At 43.7% G+C, this 19,509-nt stretch overlaps 1 protein-coding gene across 1 annotated transcript in view; it reads right to left on the bottom strand.

The window, feature by feature from the left end:
* The window catches only part of hdac5 (histone deacetylase 5), a 334,491-nt gene that overhangs the window by 256,847 nt on the left and 58,135 nt on the right, over positions 1-19,509 (bottom strand). The window contains exon 2 of the mRNA XM_085966332.1: positions 18,363-18,545. Coding sequence (XP_085822458.1) covers positions 18,363-18,384 — 22 coding nt within the window. The 5' untranslated portion in view covers positions 18,385-18,545. The remainder of the gene's footprint in view (positions 1-18,362; positions 18,546-19,509) is intronic.

The following is a 19,509-nucleotide window of genomic DNA, read 5'->3' as shown; positions in this document are numbered from 1 at the left end:
CACGATTTGGACAGGTTGGGTGATTGGGCAGAAACATGGCAAATGCACTACAATGTGGATAAATGTGAGGTTATCCACTTTGGTGGCAAAAACAGGAAGGCAGATTATTATTTGAATGGTAATAGTTTGGGAGAAGGGGAAGTGCAAAGAGACCTGGGTGTTCTTGTACACCAGTCGCTGAAGGTAAGCATGCAGGTGCAGCAGGCGGTTAAGAAGGCAAATGGTATGTTGGCCTTCGTAGCAAGAGGGTTCGAATACAAGAATAAGGATGTCTTGCTACAGTTGTACAGGGCCTTGGTGAGACCGCACCTTGAGTATTGTGTGCAGTTTTGGTCGCCTTACCTGAGGAAGGACGTTCTTGCCATGGAAGGAGTGCAGCGAAGATTCACCAGGCTGATACCTGGGATGGCAGGAATGACGTATGAGGAGAGATTGGGTCAATTGGGCTTATACTCACTGGAGTTTAGAAGATTGAGAGGGGATCTCATCGAAACCTATAAAATTCTGTCAGGCCTGGACAGACTAGATGCAGGAAGGATGTTTCTGATGGCCGGGGAGTCCAGAACCAGGGGTCATAGTCTAAGGATAAGGGGTAAGCCATTTAGGACTGAAATGAGGAGGAATTTCTTCACCCAGAGAGTGGTGAACCTGTGGAATTCTCTGCCACAGAGGGCGGTGGAGGCCAGTTCATTAAATATATTCAAGGAAGTGTTGGATATATTTCTTAAGGCTAAAGGGATCAAGGGATATGGGGAGAAGGCAGGGACCGGGTACTGAATTTGGATGATCTCATTGAATGGCGGAGCAGGCCCGAAGGGCCGAATGGCCTACTCCTGCTCCTATCTTCTATGTATCTATGTAAGTCTCTCATACAATACTGGACTTGTAACCCGAAAAGAAAGACTTGCACTTATATAGGGCCTTGTCACGTCTCTCAGAAATGTCTCAAAGCAGTTCACATAAACTGAATTACTTTGACGTGCTGTGGCTTTTATGTAGGCAAATCCTACTGAACATACAATTACTTAGGACAACTTGCTGCAGTTTACATTTCTGCCTATACATATACATGTCTGCTCCCCTCTGTAGTCACTGGGTCAGTTTTCATACATATGCTGCTGGCATCCAGGCTCTACTACGTTTTTTTTTTTTTTATTCGTTCCTGGGACGTGGGCGTCGCTGGCAAGGCCAGCATTTATTGCCCATCCCTAGTTGCCCTTGAGAAGGTGGTGGTGAGCAACCTTCTTGAACTGCTGCAGTCCATGTGGTGAAGGTATTCCCATAGTGCTGTTAGGTAGGGAGTTCCAGGATTTTGACCCAGCGACAATGAAGGAACAGCGATATACTTCCAAGTCAGGATGGTGTGTGACTGGGAGGGGAGCTTGCAGGTGGTGGTGTTCCCAGGCGCCTGCTGCCCTTGTCCTTCTAGGTGGTACAGGTCGCGGGTTTGGGAGGTGCTGCCAAAGGAGCCTTGGCGAGTTGCTGCAGTGCATCTTGTAGATGGTACACTTTGCAGCCACGGTACGCCGGTGGTGGAGGGAGTGAATGTTTAAGGTGGTGGATGGGGTGCCAATGAAGTGGGCTGCGTTGTCTTGGATGGTGTCAAGCTTCTTGAGTGTTGTTGGAGCTGCACTCATCCAGGCAAGTGGCGAGTATTCCATCTCACTCCTGACTTGTGCCTTGTAGATGGTGGAAAGGCTTTGGAGAGTCAGGAGGTGAGACACTCACTGCAGAAAACCCAGCCTCTGACCCGCTGTTGTTGCCACAGTATTTATGTGGCTGGTCCAGTTAAGTTTCTGGTCAATGGTGACCCCCAGGATATTGATGGTGGGGAATTCGGCGATGGTAATGCCGTTGAATGTCAAGGGGCGGTGGTTAGATGCTCACTTGTTGGAGACAGTCATTGCCTGGCACTTGTGTGGCGCGAATGTTACCTGCCACTTATCAGTCCAAGCCTGAATGTCATCCAGGTCTTTCTGCATGCGGGCATGGACTGCTTCATTATCTGAGGAGTTGCGAATGGCACTGAACACTGTGCAGTCATCAGCGAACATCCCCACTTCTGACCTTATGATGGAGGGAAGGCCATTGATAAAGCAGCTGAAGATGGTTGGGCCTAGGACACTGTCCTGAGGAACTCCTGCAGCGATGTCCTGGGGCTGTGAATGATTGACCTCCAACCACCACAACCATCTTCCTTTGTGCTAGGTATGGCTCCAGCCAGTGGAGAATTGTCCCCCCCAATTCCCATTGACTTCAGTTTTACTAGGGCTCCTTGATGCCACACTCTGTCAAATGCTGCTTTGACGTCAAGGGCAGTCACTTTCACCTCACCTCTGGAGTTCAGCTCTTTTGTCCATGATTGGCCCAAGGCTGCAATGAGGTCTGGAGCTGAGTGGTCCTGGCGGAACCCAAACTGGGCATCAGTGAGCAGGATTTTGGTGACTAAGTGCCGTTTGATAGCACTGTCTACGACACCTTCCATCACTTTGCTGATGACTGAGAGTAGACTGATGGGGCGGTAATTGGCCGGATTGAATTTGTCCTGCTTTTTGTGGACTGGACATACCTGGGCAGTTTTCCACATTGTCGGATGGATGCCCGTGTTACAGCTATACTGGAACAGCTTGGCTAGAGGCGTGGCTAGTTCTGGAGAACAAGTCTTCAGCACAACAGCCAGGATGTTGTCGGGGCCCACAGCCTTTGCTGTATCCAGTGCACTCAGCCATTTCTTGATATCACGTGGAGTGAATTGAATTGGCTGAAGACTGGCTTCTGTGGTGGTGGGGCCTACAGGAGGTGGTCAATATGGATCACCCACTCGGCACTTCTGGCTGAAGATGGTTGCAAACGCTTCAGCCTCGTCTTTTGCACTCACGTGCTGGGCTCCACCGTTATTGAGGATGAGGATATTCATGGAGCCCCCTCCTCCCGTTAGTTGTTTAATGGCCCACCGCTATTCACGACTGGATGTGGCAGGACTGCAGAGCTTTGATCTGATCCACTGATTGTGGGATCACTTAGCCCTGTCTATAGCATGCTGCTTCCGCTTTTTAGAATGCATGTGGTCCTGTGTCACAGCTGCCCCAGGTTGGCACCGCATTTTTAGGTACACCTGGTGCTGCTCCTGGCATGCACTTCTACACTCCTTATTGAACCAGGGTTGGTCCCCTGGCTTGATGTAATGGTAGAGTGAGGGATATGCCAGGCCATGAGGTTACAGATTATGATGGAATACAATTCTACTGCTGCTGCCTCATGGATGCCCAGTTTTCAGCTGCTAGATCTGTTCTGAATCTATCCCATTTAGCATGGTGGTAGTGCCATGCAACACAGAGTGAAGACAGGTCTTCGTCTCCACAAGGACTGTGCGGTGATCACAGCTACCAATGCTGTCACGGACAGATGCATCTGCAACAGGTAGATTGGTGAGGATGAGGTCAAGTAGGTTTTTCCCTTGTGTTGGTTCTCTCACCACCTGTCACAGGCCTAGATTGGCAGCAATGTCCTTCAGGAATTGGCCAGCTCAGTCAGTAGTGGTGCTACCGAGCCACTCTTGGTGATGGACATTGAAGTCCCCCACCCAGAGTACATTCTGTGCCCTTGCTACTCTCGGTGCTTCTTCCAAGTGGTGTTCAACGTGGAGTACTGATTCATCAGCTGAGGGAGGGCGGTAGGTGGTAATCAGCAGGAGGTTTCCTTGCCCATGCTTGACCTGAAGCCATACGACTTCATGGGGTCCAGAGTCAATGTTGAGGACTCCCAGGGCCACTCCTTCCCGACTGTATACCACTGTGCCGCCACCCCTGGTGGGTCTGTCCTGCCGGTGGGACAGGACATACCCAGGGATGGTGATGAAGGAGCCACCATCACAGATGCCAGTCTTCACCCAATTCAATTCACTCCACGTGATATCAAGAAACAGCTGAGCGCACTGGATACAACAAAGACTATGGGTCCCGACAACATCCCTGCTCTGGTGCCGAAGACTTGTGCTCCAGAACTAGCCGCATCTCTAGCCAAGCTGTTCAAGTACAGCTACAACACTGGCATCTACTAGACAATGTGGAAAATCACCCAGGTTTTCCCTGTCCACAAAAAGGATAACTCCAATCTGACCAATTACCGCCCCATCAGCCTACTCTCAATCATCTGCAAAGTGATGGAAAGGGTCGTCAACAGTGCTATCAAGTGGCACTTACTCACCAATAACCTGCTCACCGATGCTCAGTTTGGGTTCCACCAAGACCACTCGGCTCCAGACCGCATTACAGCCTTGGCCCAAACATGGACAAAAGAAGCTTAATTCCAGAGGTGAGGTGAGAGTGAATGCCCTCGACATCAAGGCAGCATTTGACCGAGGGTGGCATCAAGGAGCCCTAGTAAAATGGAAGGCAATGGGAATCAGGGGGGAAACTCTCCACTGGCTGGAGTTATATCTAGCACAAAGGATGATGTTTTTGGTTGTTGGAGGCCAATCATCTCAGCCCCAGGAAATCGCTGCAGGAGTTCACGCAGCAAGACCTGGACAGCATTCAGGCTTCGGCTGATAAGTGACAAATACCATTCACACCACACAAGTGCCAGGCAATGACCATCTTCAACAAGAGAGAGCCTAACCATCTCCCCTTGACATTCAATGGCATTACGATCGTCGAATCACCACCATCAATATCCTGGAGGTCACCATTGACCAGAAACTTAACTGGCCCAGCCACATAAATACTGTGGCTACAGGAGGAGGTCAGAGACTGGGTATTCGGTCGCGAGTGACTCACCTCCCGACTCCCTAAAGCCTATCCAACACATATAAGGCACAAATCAAGAGTGTGATGGAATACTCTCCACTCAAGATGTTTGACACCATCCAGGACAAAGCAGCCCCTTGATTGGCACCCCATCCACCATCTTAAACATTCACTCCCTCCACCACCGGCGCACCCTGGCTGCAGTGTGTACCATCTGCACGACGCACTGCAGCAACTCGCCAAGGCTTCTTCGACACCACCTCCCAAACCCATGACCTCTACCACCTAGACGGACAAGGGCAGCAGGTGTATAGGAACACCATGACCCCCAAGTTGCCCTCTAAGTCACACACCATCCTGACTTGGAATTATATCGCCATTCCTTCATTGTCCTGGGTCAACTCCCTACCTAACAGCACTGTGGGAGTATCTTCACCATATAGACTGCAGCAGTTCAAGAAGGTGGCAATTAGGGATGGGCAATAAATGCTGGCCTTGCCAGTGACGCCCACATCCCGTGAATGAATTTTAAAAAAAGCTCATTTGTGTTTAAAACCCCACACCTTATCCATCACCAAGTTGACTTATTTCTATCTCTGTAAAGTTGCCTGACTCTGCCCCTATCTCATCCCCACTGCCACAGAAACCCTGATCCACACTTTTGAAACACAGGAACAGGAGTGGGCCATTCAGCCCATCGAGCCTGTTCCACCATTCAGAGAGATCATGACTGATCTGTATCTTAACTCCATCCACTTGCCTTGACTCCATATCCTTTCATACGCACGGCTAGCAAAAATCTATCGATCTCAGATTTAAAATTATTAATTGAGCTAGCATCTGCTTTTTGTGGGAGAGAGTTCCACACTTCTATCACCCTTTGTGTGAAGAAGTGTTTCCTAATTTCTCCCCCGAATGGCCTGGCTCTGATTTTAAGGTTATGTCCCCTTCCCTGGGCTCCCCCCATCAGCGAAAGAGAGTTTCTCGCTATCTACCCTATCAATTCCTTTCAAACTCCTAAAAAACCTCAATCAAATCACCTCTTAACCTTCTATATTCCATGGAATAAAAGCCTAATTTATGCAATCCCTCCTTGTAATCTAACCCTTGGAGCCCAAGTAACATTCATCTGAATCTAGGTAGGATTTTCACAACATCCTTTATGCTGGTCTCCCATCCACCTCCCGCCATAAACTCCAATTCATTCACAGATCAGCTGCCCATATCATGTCCGACACCAATCATAGAATGGTTACAGCACAGGAGGAGGCCATTCGGCCCATGCCGGCACTTTGCAAGAGCACTTCAGCTAGTCCCACTCCTCCGCCCTTTCCCCATAGTCCTGCAATTTTTTTTCCTTCAGGTACTTTTCCAATTCCCTTTCGAAAGCCACAATTGAATCTGCCTCCACCACCCTTTCAGACAGTGCATTCCAGATCTTAACCAGTCGTTGCATAAAAAAGTTTTTCCTCATGTCACCTTTGGTTCTTCTGCCAATCAACGTAATTCTGTGTCCTCTGGTTCTCAACCCTTCTGCCAATGGGAACAGTTTCTCTCGATCTACTCTGTCTACACCCCTCATAATTTTGAATACCTCCATCAAATCTCCTCTCAACCTTCTCTGCTCCAAGGAGAACAACCCCAGCTTCCTTAGTCTATCCACTTAACTGAAGTCCTTCATCCCAGGAACCATTCTTGTCAATCTTTTCTGCACCCTCTCAAAGGCCTTCATATAATTCCTAAAGTGCGGTGCCCAGAACTGGACACAATACTCCAGTTGAGGCCGAACCAGTGTTTTATAAAGGTTCATCATAACTTCCTTGCTTTTGTACTCTATGCCTTTATTTATGAAGCCCAGGATCCCGTATGCTTTTTTAACCGCTTTCTCAACCTGCCCTGCCACCTTCACCGATTTGTGCATATATACCCCCAGGTTCATGCACCCCCTTTAGAAATGTACCCTTTAGTTTATATTGCCTCTCCTTATTCTTCCTACCAAAATGTATCACTTCGCACTTTTCTGCGTTAAATTTCATCTGCCATGTGTCTGCCCATTCCACTAGTCCTCTTGAAGTCTATCACTATCCTCCTCCCTGTTCACTATCCTTCCAAGTTTTGTATCATCTGCAAATTTTGAAATTGTGCCCTGTACACCCAAATCCAAGTCATTAACATATATTAAGTAAAGCAGTGGTCCGAATACCAACCCTGGGGAACACCACTGTATATCTTCCTCCAGTCCGATAAACTCGGTTTCCTGTCACTCAGCCAATTTTGTATCCATGCTGCCACTGTCCCTTTTATTCCATGGGCTTCAACTTTGCTGGCAAACCTATTATGTGGCACTTTATCAAATGCCTTTTGGAAGCCCATGTACACCTCATCAAAAAACTAAATCAAGTTAGTTAAACACAATTTGCTTGTCCAAGTGACTGTTGATAACCCGGGACAAAATTGTTTCTAAAAGCTTCCCCACTACTAAGGTTAAAGTGACTGGCCTGTAATTGCTGGGTTTATCCTTGCACCCTTTTTTGAACAAGGGTAGGGGAAAAAAGAAAAAGACTTGCATTTATGTAACACCTTCCACGTCCATCGGACGTCACAAAGCACTTTACAGCCAATGAAGTACTTTTTTTTTTTTTTTGAAGTGTAGGCACTGTTGTAATGTAGAAAACACGGCAGCCAATTTGCACACAGCAAGCTCCCACAAACAGCAATGTGATAATGAACAGATAATCGGTTTTAAGTGATGTTGATTGAGGGATAAATATTGGCCAGGACACCGGGGATAACTCCCCTGCTCATCTTCGAAATAGTGCCATGGGATCTTTTACGTCCACCTGAGAGAGCAGATGGGACCTCGGTTTAACGTCTCATCTGAAAGACAGCACCTCCAACAGTGCAGCATTCCCTCAGCACTGCACTGGAGTGTCAACCTAGATTTATGTGCTCACATCTCTGGAGTGGGACTTGAACCCACAATCTTCTGACTCAGAGGCGAGAGTACTACCCACTGATGTAACGCATATGTAACATTTGTAATTCTCCAGTCCTCTGGCACCACCCCCGTATCTAAGGAGAATTGGAAGATTATGGCCAGTACCTCCGCAATTTCCACCTTTACTTCCTTCAGCATCCTAGGATGCATCCCTTATGATTTATCTGCTTGAAGTACAGCCAGCCTTTCTAGTAGCTCCTCTTTATCAATCTTTATCCCATCCAGTATCTCAATTACCTCCTCTTCCACTGTGACTTTTGGCAACATCTTCTTCCTTGGTAAAGACAAATGCAAATTACTCATTTAGTACCTCAGCCATGCCCATTGCCTCCATGCGTAGGTCTCCTTTTTGGTCTCACCCCTCCTCTTATTACCCATTTACTATTTATATGCCTATAGAAGACTTTTGGATTCCCTTTTATGTTAGCTGTCAATCTATTCTCACACTCTCTCTTTGTCCCTCTTATTTCCTTTTTCACTTCCCCTCTGAACTTTCTATATTCAGCCTGGTTCTTAGTTGCATTCTCAACCTGGTATGTCATATGCCACCTGGTGGCCTATAGAATACACCTAGTAGTTGAATGGCACCTCTACTGTTTCTTAACTCTAACCAAATAGATTCTGTCCTTGAGCCCTCCAGGACATCCTCTCTCGCCAGCACACACTCTTTAATCAATACTGCCAGCCCACCTCCTTTCTTTCCTTCCCTATCTTTCATGAACACCTTATACCCAGGAATATTTAGCACCCAATCCTGTCCTTTTTTGAGCCAGGTCTCCGTTATCTCCACAACATCATATTCCCTGTGTGGCTCCTGCAGTTCACCAAACTTATTTACCATGCTTTGTGAGTTTACACACATGCACAAGTTCCACTTGTCCATCACTCTCATCCTTGCTGATATACACTGGCTCCTTGTCCTCCAATACACTGAATTTAAAAGCTTCATCTTTTAATCAATTTACAGGCTACAGTGCCTTTGCTACCTTTTCCAGTTTTGTGTCGTCATCTGCACCTTTCAGGACTCAGTCGCTGGCCTTCTATGCATTTCCCTCTTCCTTTGACCCTACCATTTGAGGCTGAGCATTCTCTTTCTCTCTCCACTTTTCAAAACTTAACTAAACCCTTTCTTTTGACCAAGTTGCAGTCAGCTGTCCTAACTCTTGTTTCAAAATCCAATGATGCTGAAAAGTATGTGCATTACCAACGTCTGTGCTTGATGCTGAAGATCTGACATGCATAAATAAATAGGGTGGTGGACACAGATTCAACAGTAGCCTTCAAAAAGGAACTGGGTAAATACTTGAAAGAGAAAAAATTGCAGGGATATGGGGAAAGAGTGGGGCGGGGCGGGGGGGGGGGAGAAGAGCGAGACTCGCTGGATTACTCTTTGAAAGAGCGACGCAGACTCGATGGGCCAAATGGCCTCCTTCTGTGCTGTATTGACTGATTCTATGCATAAAGGTACTTAATTAGAGCAGGAAATAGGTTACTCCATCAACTTCTAAGATTTTTATATTTCATGCGTAGCTTCTACTTCACAGGAAGCCAACAGCACCCAGTATGTGCAGTTAATATAAAGATATATAACAAACACCAAGAAGTGAGTCAACCACTGCACTTGCAATAGTACAGGTCTTGGTGCATCTGTGGTCATAGTTTTACACTTATATTGTTAGGTAACTGTTGGTCATTATTCACTTATGCAAATTTTGGTCAACTTAAATTGTACAATGTATTAATCTTTTTAATGGAATCAACACAACTTTACTACAGTCCCATACCATTTAAGCGAGTCTGATGAACAGAAATGATGTGGGCCGACTGATATAATATGGGTCAACCAGGTTATATCAACTGCACATACTGGGTGCTGTGGCTTCCTGTGCAGTAGAAAATTAGTATGTATGTGACAAATGATCAGAAATTTACATACCTGCACATGAAAAATGGTGGCGTGAGCACACAAATGTTCATAACCATGTATAACCTGTCTAGCATGGCAGAGCAAGTACTATTTAGTAAGTCTCACTCATATTCGCGAGTTAAGTGTAACAAGGGCATTAAGGAAATTTCCAATCTGCACTACATTACTTCCCCAAAAATCAGACCTTTCATACAGACCCCTGTTTAACTTTTAGTTCCATTCCACCCTCCATGGAAGCTAAGTAACATAGGTTTATGCAAGGAACCCCAAATAGAGAACAATTTTTACAAAACTTCTTCTAAAAAAGACAAACCCAATATGAAATAGATTTATAATAAACTATGATTTTATTAATTACTTTATATTTATTTTTTGCCATGCAGGTGTAGCATAACACAAAGAATCCAGACAAAAGAAACTCAACCCCATTACACAGAAAGGTCCACAAAGGTCCAAGAAAGAAAAAATCTGAATAATGAAGTATGAAGAATGAAGAATGAGAAATACTACACATTAAAGGAAAGCAAATCTATTTTTCTTATTCCTCATTATTCTCTAAATAGCATGAGTTATTCCATCTAAGTGGCAGCTAGCCACATTTCTGAAAGGATTATTGAGGTCATCTTTCTTTGCAAAGTTTAAAATTATTTTGTACTTAAAATGATTGGAAGGATGCTGTTGTACAGCAGATGATCTATAAGTAAGATATACAATGCAGCAGAGATAAAATGAAATCTTGCTAGAGTTTAAACACAAATGAATTCAGTTAAGAACACAAGATTGTAGGAATGATAAAAGGCCCCTTCAGCACATTGGGCTTGCTCAATCATCCATGTCCTTTTCAATGCAAAGTAGTCATCAACAAGGCTAATGAAAGAGAAAGAGAGAACAATTCTGACAGTCACTTCAGAAACTTTAAACTTGTATTCCTTTCAGTTGCTGTTTGACCAGTATTTAAAAAGAAAATGTGATTCTTATTTTCAACATTCTCAGTTTTGCTCTTCCTAAACAAGCTAATCATGTGCTGAGATACACAAGGTGCATGTTTTGCACATCAAAATAAGCTATTCTGACTGTGTGCAGATCACTGCTGAAGCCACACGTGCAATATTAAATGCAAGTATTCTGACAATCTGAGGCAGTGGCGAGGTCGCGAGAGATGGTTTAGAGGTAGAATTAGGTGCTGTCAGCATACATGTGGAAATTGACCCCATATCTGTGGATGATGTTGCCAAGATGAGGAAGAGGAGGGGGCCAAAGATAGATCCTTGCGAGACTCTGGAGTAATGGTGTGGGGGCGGGAAGAGAAGCCGTTGCTGGATATGCTCTGGTTACAATTGGACAGATAGAATGGAACCAAGCTATGGCAATCCCACTGAGCTGGATAAAGGAGGAAATTGGAATATTATGTGGTTATACATCATATTTATGCAACTATCTTGCATTAAATAGACCAGTACATCTTCCACCGTATTTGTAAACTGAGCCCCATCAAGTTCTCACAGCAACCTTCGCTGCTGTTCCAAGCAAAGCCACAGATCAGTGAACACTATTAAAAAGTGCTTGCCTCTTTAAAAAAAAGACAAAAATAGCTGTTTTGCTTATTGGGCAGAAACAAAGATGGTGCTGCCAGTGTTTTCCCAATGGGAACACACATGCTTGCTGTAACCAGGGGCATCCATTCCCTCTCCAGTCAAAACCTGCTGTACCAGAGAGTACCCATGTTCTTCTGCTGATGATGGCCTAGGAGGGAGATCAAGGCAGAGGTTTAGTCAACCGGGGAAGTGTAATGGGAACTGTAGCTTGGAAAACTATTTTTGGTGGAATATGATAAATTTTAATAGAATGTGACTGGTTGGCATTTAAAACAGAGAAAAATTACCCGAGAGACAAAAAATTATGCAGATAGATCTGTAGGTGGCTCTTTTGTTTTAAAGTAAAATTGATGCATGTTAAAATGTGTTACTGTTCTGTTAACACAGGAGAATATGAATGGACAGAGTCAAGATTTGGGTCTCCATTTCTCTCGTGCTGGGAGACAGAGAAGCTCAGTTTAAGGAAGGCGGCAGACCAGAAAGTTGAGCTTTCAAAAATCTACGAAGGAAAGACTAAGGTCATGCCAGGTGGCATACATCATTCTAAATTTTATTGTGGAAGAGTTCTTGAAACTCATATCGGGAAATGAACAGAGTGGGTAAAGTAAGCCCTTTTCTCCCATTTTCAGCGTTTCAAGTCCTTACACTTGAACTGGAGGACTTGTATTGAGATACAATGCCCCATGCTCGCTTCCTTTTTCACACTTACTGTAATTTAATTGCAGACATAAGATATCAAATTTGGCATTGGTTTATGTTCTTAAAGTCTGACGCCAGTGTGAATACAATATCCCAACCCAACCACAGACTAATTCAAACACCATCAACCTTGTTTAATCAATTGAACCTGCAATAGAGATCATATATCAACCTGCTGATACTGTACTATAAGACCATGTACACTGCCAAAGAGAACCAGTAAAGACCCAGCATACAAATTGAGGAATTACTCCATTTCAAGGACACGATAGAACATTCAGCAAGAACACACCATGCCTGCAGAAAGCAAGCATTCCTGCAAATTTAAAGTTGGCAGAAATACATTTCTGCTGGTGCATATTATTTCCGTAATAAAGAATTTTCCAAAAAAGGGCAAAGGTCTCAGCTTTCCTGGTAAAATACAATACACCCATTGGGAGATTCTTTTCTTGTTATTATACATATCTTAAGGTTTCCTATCTTGTTGTGATAGTTCTAACCAGAAGAACTCCAGCTTGCTATCTTAATTAAATTAATTTCACACTCTTAAAATGTAATTAAGTCAAGTGGAGACTTTTCCGGTTGACTTTCATAACTCTGTAACATGCAGGTAAATAGCATAAATGGGCAACAGAGAAGTCAGACCGTTGCCAACACACCCAATCCAGAATATCGCCACTTGAAAATACTGACAAGTTTTTAAATAGTATGTCCTGCATTTTGATTTCTTATATTTACTGAAGGCTTTCTGGAAGCATATACATTCAATGTTCTCACCATCCTCTCAGTGATTCATACTCTCTCCTTCATCAAACTCCGTTAGTTCATACAAATCAGTTACAAAAAACTTCCAAAACAGCAAAATGTACGACAAATCCCAATACAATTAAAAAGTGGAAAATGTTGGATTAATAGATGTGAAAACAAAACTTATTTATAAATGAAAGTTCAAGGTATGTTCAAAGTTTGGCATACAGATGATAATGAATTTGGCATTAACTTGTTATGTGTGTCCTAATTCTAACATTCAGATAAAACAGTTGGCCTTCTTTAGCGCTGAAATAAAGAGAAAAATGTGTGTACATTCCTCTGTTCTGACAAAGAGAAACGACGTGCTTGCCTTTTACTCCATAATTCCTTGTCTCCCCCTCTGTCTGCCTTCCAGAATGTTTCCCTCTTTTTCTCGATGACTCTAAGGCACTTTCCATAATTGGTGTCTCTATCTTTCTGTCTCTGAGCCTCACTGAACCAGATTTGTGTTGGCATGTAGCAGAGGTGGTGAATAGTTCCGAACTTAACTAGGAGGCGACAGAGGCGTTTTTTTTTAAGTAAATATAAAAATAATTTTAAAAAGTTAAAAATAAAACCAAATAAATAGATCTAGAACGGTTCCTGTGGATTGGAAGGTAGCAAATGTAACCCCACTATTTAAGAGAGGGAGAGAGAAAACAGGGAACTACAGACCAGTTAGCCTGACATTAGTAGTCGGGAAAATGCTAGAATCTATTATTAAGGACATGGTAATAGGGCGCTTAGAAAATAATATTAGGATTGGGCAGAGTCCACACGGATTTATGAAAGGGAAATCATGTTTGACGAATCTGTTAGAGTTTTTTGAGGTTGTAACTACAGGAAACTCACTTTTAACTGGCACCTAAATATCCGGAAATCTCTCTTAAACAGCAAAATTCAGGAGTAGGTTCAGGTAAGTTTTACTATATATTAGTGGCCGTGTAACCGGGGTTCCTGCACCTGTGGACGTGTAACCGGGGTTCTTGCACCTGTGGCCGTGTAACCGGGGTTCCTGGATCTGTGGCCGTGTAACCGGGGTTCCTGCACAAGTGCCGGGTAACCGGGGCTCCTGCACCTGTGGCCGTGTACGGGGCTCTCGTACCTTGGTAAGTATACCTCTCTGTAATCCGGACTTTTTGATCAACTGGCACCACGCCGGTCCAGTCGGTGCCAGATAAAAAAAAGTTTCCTGTAGCAGAATAGATAAGGGGGAACCAGTGGATGTGGTGTATTTGGATTTTCAGAAGGCATTCGATAAGATGCCACACAAGAGGTTATTAAACAAAATTAGGGCTCATGGGATTGGGAGTAATATAATAGCATGGACTGAGGATTGGTTAATGGGCAGAAAACAGAGAGTAGGAATAAACAGGTCATTTTTGGGTTGACAGGCTGTAACTAATGGGGTACCACAAGGATCAGTGCTTGGGCCTCAGCTATTCACAATCTATATCAATGATTTGGATGAGGGGACCATCATATTCAAGTTTGCTGATGATACAAAGCTGGGTGGGGATGCAATTTGTGAGGAGGATGCAAAGAGGCTTCAAGGGGATATAGGCAAGCTAAGTGAGTGGGCAAGAACATGGCAAATGGAATATAATGTGGAGAAATGTGAAGTTATCCCCTTTGGTAGGAAAAATAGAAAAGCAGAATATTTTTTAAATGGTGAGAGATTGGGAAATGTTGGTGTTCAGAGGGATCTGGGTCTCCTTGTACAAAAATCACTGAAAGTTAGCATGCAGGTACAACAAGCAATTAGGAAAGCAAATGGTATGTTGGCCTTTATTACAAGAGGATTTGAGTATAGGAGTAAAGACGTCTTAATGCAATTATATAGGGCCCTGGTGAGATCACACCTGGAGCATTGTGTAGAGTTTTGGTCTCCTTACCCAAGGAAAGATATACTTGCCATAGGGAGAGTGCAACAAACATTCACCAGACTGATTCCTGGGATGGGAGGATTGTCCTACGAGGACAGATTGAGTAGACTAGGCCTATATTCTCGAGTTTAGAAGAATGAGAGGTGATCTAATTGAAACATACAAAATTCTTACAGGGCTTGACAGGGTAGATGCAGGGAGGATGTTTCATAGAAACATAGAAGATAGGAGTAGGCCATTCGGCCCCTCGAGCCTGCTCCGCCATTCAATGAGATCATGGCTGATCATCCAAATTCAGTACCCTGTCCCTGCCTTCTCCCCATATCCCTTGATCCCTTTAGCCTTAAGAAAGTCCAAAGATGTGCAGGTTAGGATGATTGGCTATGATAAATTGACCCTTGGTGTTAGGGGGATTGAATACGTGGGGTTGCGGGGACAGGGTGGGATATGTGTTGGTGTGGGGGTTACGGGGATCGGGTGGGATATGTGTCGGTGCAGGCTCGATGGGCCGAAATGGCCTCTATCTGCACTGTGGGGTTTCTGTGATTTATATCCAACTCTTTCTTGAATATATTTAATGAACTGGCCTCCACCGCCCTCTGTGGCAGAGAATTCCACAGGTTCACCACTCTCTGGGTGAAGAAATTCCTCCTCATTTCAGTCCTAAATGGCTTACCCTTATCCTTAGACTATGACCCCTGGTTCTGGACTCCCCGGCCATCAGAAACATCCTTCCTGCATCTAGTCTGTCCAGGCCGGACAGAATTTTATAGGTTTCGATGAGATCCCCTCTCAATCTTCTAAACTCCAGTGAGTATAAGCCCAATCGACCCAATCTCTCCTCATACGTCATTCCTGCCATCCCAGGTATCAGCCTGGTGAATCTTCGCTGCACTCCTTCCATGGCAAGAACGTCCTTCCTCAGGTAAGGCGACCAAAACTGCACACGATACTCAAGGTGCGGTCTCACCAAGGCCCTGTACAACTGTAGCAAGACATCCTTGTTCTTGTATTCGAACCCTCTTGCTACGAAGGCCAACATACCATTTGCCTTCTTAACCGCCTGCTGCACCTGCATGCTTACCTTCAGCGACTGGTGCACAAGAACAGCCAGGTCTCTTTGCACTTCCCCTTCTCCCAACCTATTACCATTCAAATAATAATCTGCCTTCCTGTTTTTGCCACCAAAGTGGATAACCTCACATTTATCCACATTGTAGTGCATTTGCCATGTTTCTGCCCAATCACCCAACCTGTCCAAATCGTACTGGAGTTCCACGACATCCTCCTCACAGCATACCCTCCCACCCAGCTTTGTGCCGTCTGCAAATTTGGAGATATTACATCCAATTCCCTCGTCCAGATCATTAATATATATTGTGAACAGCTGGGGTCCTAGGACCGATCCTTGCGGTACCCCACTAGTCACTGCCTGCCACTCGGAAAACAACCCGTTTATTCCAACTCTTTGCTTTCTGTCCGCCAACCAGTTCTCTATCCAAGTCAATACCTTGCCCCCAATCCCATGTGCCTTAACTTTGCACGCTAATCTCTTATGCGGGACCTTATCGAAAGCCTTCTGAAAGTCCAAATACACCACATCCACTGGTTCTCCCTTATCTATTTTACCAGTTACATCCTCAAAAAATTCCAGTAGATTAGTCAAGCATGATTTACCTTTTGTAAATCCATGTTGACTTTGTCCGATCCTGTCACTGCTTTCCAAGTGCTCTGCTATTACATCTTTTATAATGGACTCTAGCATTTTCCCCACTATCGATGTCAGGCTTACCGGTCTATAATTCCCTGCTTTTTCTCTACCACCTTTTTTGAATAGTGGGGTAACATTAGCTACCCTCCAATCCATGGGTACTGTTCCAGAGTCTATCAAGTTCTGGAAGATGACCAGCAATGTATCTACTATTTCTCGGGCCACTTCCTTAAGAACCCTGGGATGTAGATTATCAGGCCCTGGGGATTTATCGGCCTTCAGTCCCATCAATTTTCCTAACACCATTTCCCTACAAATACTGATTTCTTTCAGTTCCACCCTTTCATCAGACCCTATGTTCCCTGGCATCTCTGGGAGGTTATTTGTGTCCTCCTTTGTGAAGACAGAACCAAAATATGTATTTAGTTGGTCTGCCATTTCTTTGTTCCCCATTATAAATTCCCCTGATTCTGACTGCAAAGGACCTACGCTTGACTTCACCAATCTTTTTCTCTTCACACATCTATAAAAGCTTTTACAGTCAGTTTTTATGTTCCCTGAAAGCTTACTCTCATATTCTATTTTCCCTTTCTTAATTAATCCCTTTGTCCTCCTTTGTTGAATCCTAAACTGCTCCCAATCCTCAGGATTATTGCTTTTTCTGGCCAATTTATATGTCCTCTCTTTGAATCTTATGCTATCCCTAATTTCCCTTGTTAGCCACGGTTGAGTCACCTTTTTTGTTTTATTTTTATGCCAAACTGGGATGAACAAATTCTGTAGCTCATCCATTTGGTCTTTGAATGTTTGCCATTGCCTATCCACCGTCAACCCTTTGAGTGCCATTCCCCAATCAATCCTACCCAACTCGCTCCTCAGACCATCGTAGTTTCCTTTATTTAAATTGAGGACCCTAGTCTCTGATTCAACTACTTCATTCTCCATCTTAATGAAGAATTCGATCATATTATGATCACTCCGACCCAAGGGGCCTCGTACAACAAGATTGCTAATTAATCCTTTCTCGTTACATAATACCCAGTCTAAGATGGCCTGATCTCTGGTTGGTTCCTCGACATATTGGTCCAGGAAACCATCCCGTAAACACTCCAGGAAATCCTCCTCCACAGTCTAGAACCAGGGGTCACAGTCTCAGAATAAGGGGCCATTTAGGACTGAGATGAGGAGAAATGTCTTCACTCAGAGGGCGGTGAATCTTTGGAATTCTCTACTTCAGAGGGCTGTGGAGGCTCAGTCGTTGAGTATATTCAAGTTGGAGATCGATAGATTTTTGGATATTAAAGGAATCAGGGGATATGGGGATAGTGCAGGAAAGTGGAGTTGAGGTAGAAGATCAGCCATGATCTTACTGAATGGCAGAGCAGGCTCGAGGGGCCAAATGGTTGGCTCCTGCTCCAATTTCTTATGTTCTTAAATAAAGTAGGGTTTTTAAAACAGTATGGGGAAGAGTGAAAATTGAAAAAAGAAATTGCTGTCTTGTGCGTTTTTGTGCAATTGATCATCAGGATGTAATTGGCTCCAAGTGACTAAATTATCATGTGGTTAGCACGGACCAATCAGCAACGCTGCTGGAACTCCACGTGCATATAATGATATATTCTCAAACTTTTAATAATATAGCTATGTTGTAGGTTATTTTACATTATTGGACAAGATTTCCTAAACAACTGTAATCATGTTTTATGCCAAGACCACATACACTATAATGCTTCAGCAGGAACATTAACTTCAAATAAAAGGAGAAATAAGCAAATTAGTATGAAAAAATTAAATATTTTATTTTCATAAAATTATGACAAATCATTGTGAAACAAATTATGACAGTAAGCATCATACTGCTGCATTACAATATATCGAGACTAACACGTGCTCTTCAATTTGCAGGTCAGATGCCTTCACTTATGATCTTCACTCAATTTTTTCATAAATGAATCATTGTAATAATCAAAGAAAATGCTAAAAAAAAAAAATGACACTGAAAATATTACCTGTGTTATCTGGAGAGCTCATGATTCACCTGGTCTAGCCGGGAGCAACTGCCACACAATGTCGGTTTGTTCACAACACACAATCCTGCTGAGATTCAAGGTGCTGCAGATACTGCTGGTTGTCTACATTAGGCTGGCATCTCTTCCCACATCAGGCACAAGTAATTCTTCCCAAGCGTGGTGCTGTACAGCAAAACAGAAACAAGAACGTAATTGTATTTTGTATGGTAGCATTTATCCCTTGCAGGTGACTAGTTTACTACAGATACAAAACAGTTACAAATCATATTGAGATGTACTTTAATTGGTAAAATGCGTGAAAAGAGAAGACATCTAAAAGATAACGAGAATGTTCAACTTGCATTTTTCTACATGTAACTTATCTATGAATGCAACATTATATAAGAGTTACATAGAAACATAGAAGATAGGAGCAGGAGTAGGCCATTCGGCCCCTCCAGCCTGCTCCGGCATTCAATGAGATCATGGCTGATCATCCAAATTCAGTACTCGGTCCCTGCTTTCTCCCCATATCCCTTGATCCAACTCCTTCTTGAATATATTTAATGAATTGGCCTCTACTGCCTTCTGTTTAAATGTACTCAGAGCTACATCTATGCATTAAAAATCTTAAATCTACAAGCATGTAGTTTCATTATTTCCCATTATAAATTCCTATGTCCACATTTATAATGGAAATGTCTGTGGAAGCTTGTTATGCTGTAATCAAACCCTTCGGTCAGTGACACTCACACCACAGTTTTACATCTACTAGCCCTTCAACCTTTACTGGTTGCAGAGAAACTCCTATGCCCCAACCAACTCTATTTCTCTGCTTCCCAAATTGCTCCATTTTGCTATTCAGCTATAAATAATAAGATAAAAATCGAATGATGTAAAATTAGGACATATTTTTAAATTGAGACTGCAGAATGTCTGCACACTGTGGTGTAATTATCCCATACCCTCTAAACCCATTTCATCTGACTCTACCTGTGCAACACCATGAAAAATCAATATACAAAAAACTTGGTGTATAGCACGCTGTTCCTTTAAGTGTCACTCCTTCAGTAAAGCTTTCTCCACACTTTTGATTTAACATAATAGAATGACACTCATTTATCCTCTGACTCATTGTGAGCAATAC

This window comes from Somniosus microcephalus, chromosome 24 (genome assembly GCF_052327205.1).
Source record: "Somniosus microcephalus isolate GS21.2 chromosome 24, FLI_Smic_1.0, whole genome shotgun sequence".
Taxonomy (NCBI): Eukaryota; Metazoa; Chordata; class Chondrichthyes; order Squaliformes; family Somniosidae; genus Somniosus; species Somniosus microcephalus.
The sequence above is the reverse complement of the archived record's forward strand: the minus strand, read 5'-3'. Positions and strand labels throughout refer to the sequence as shown.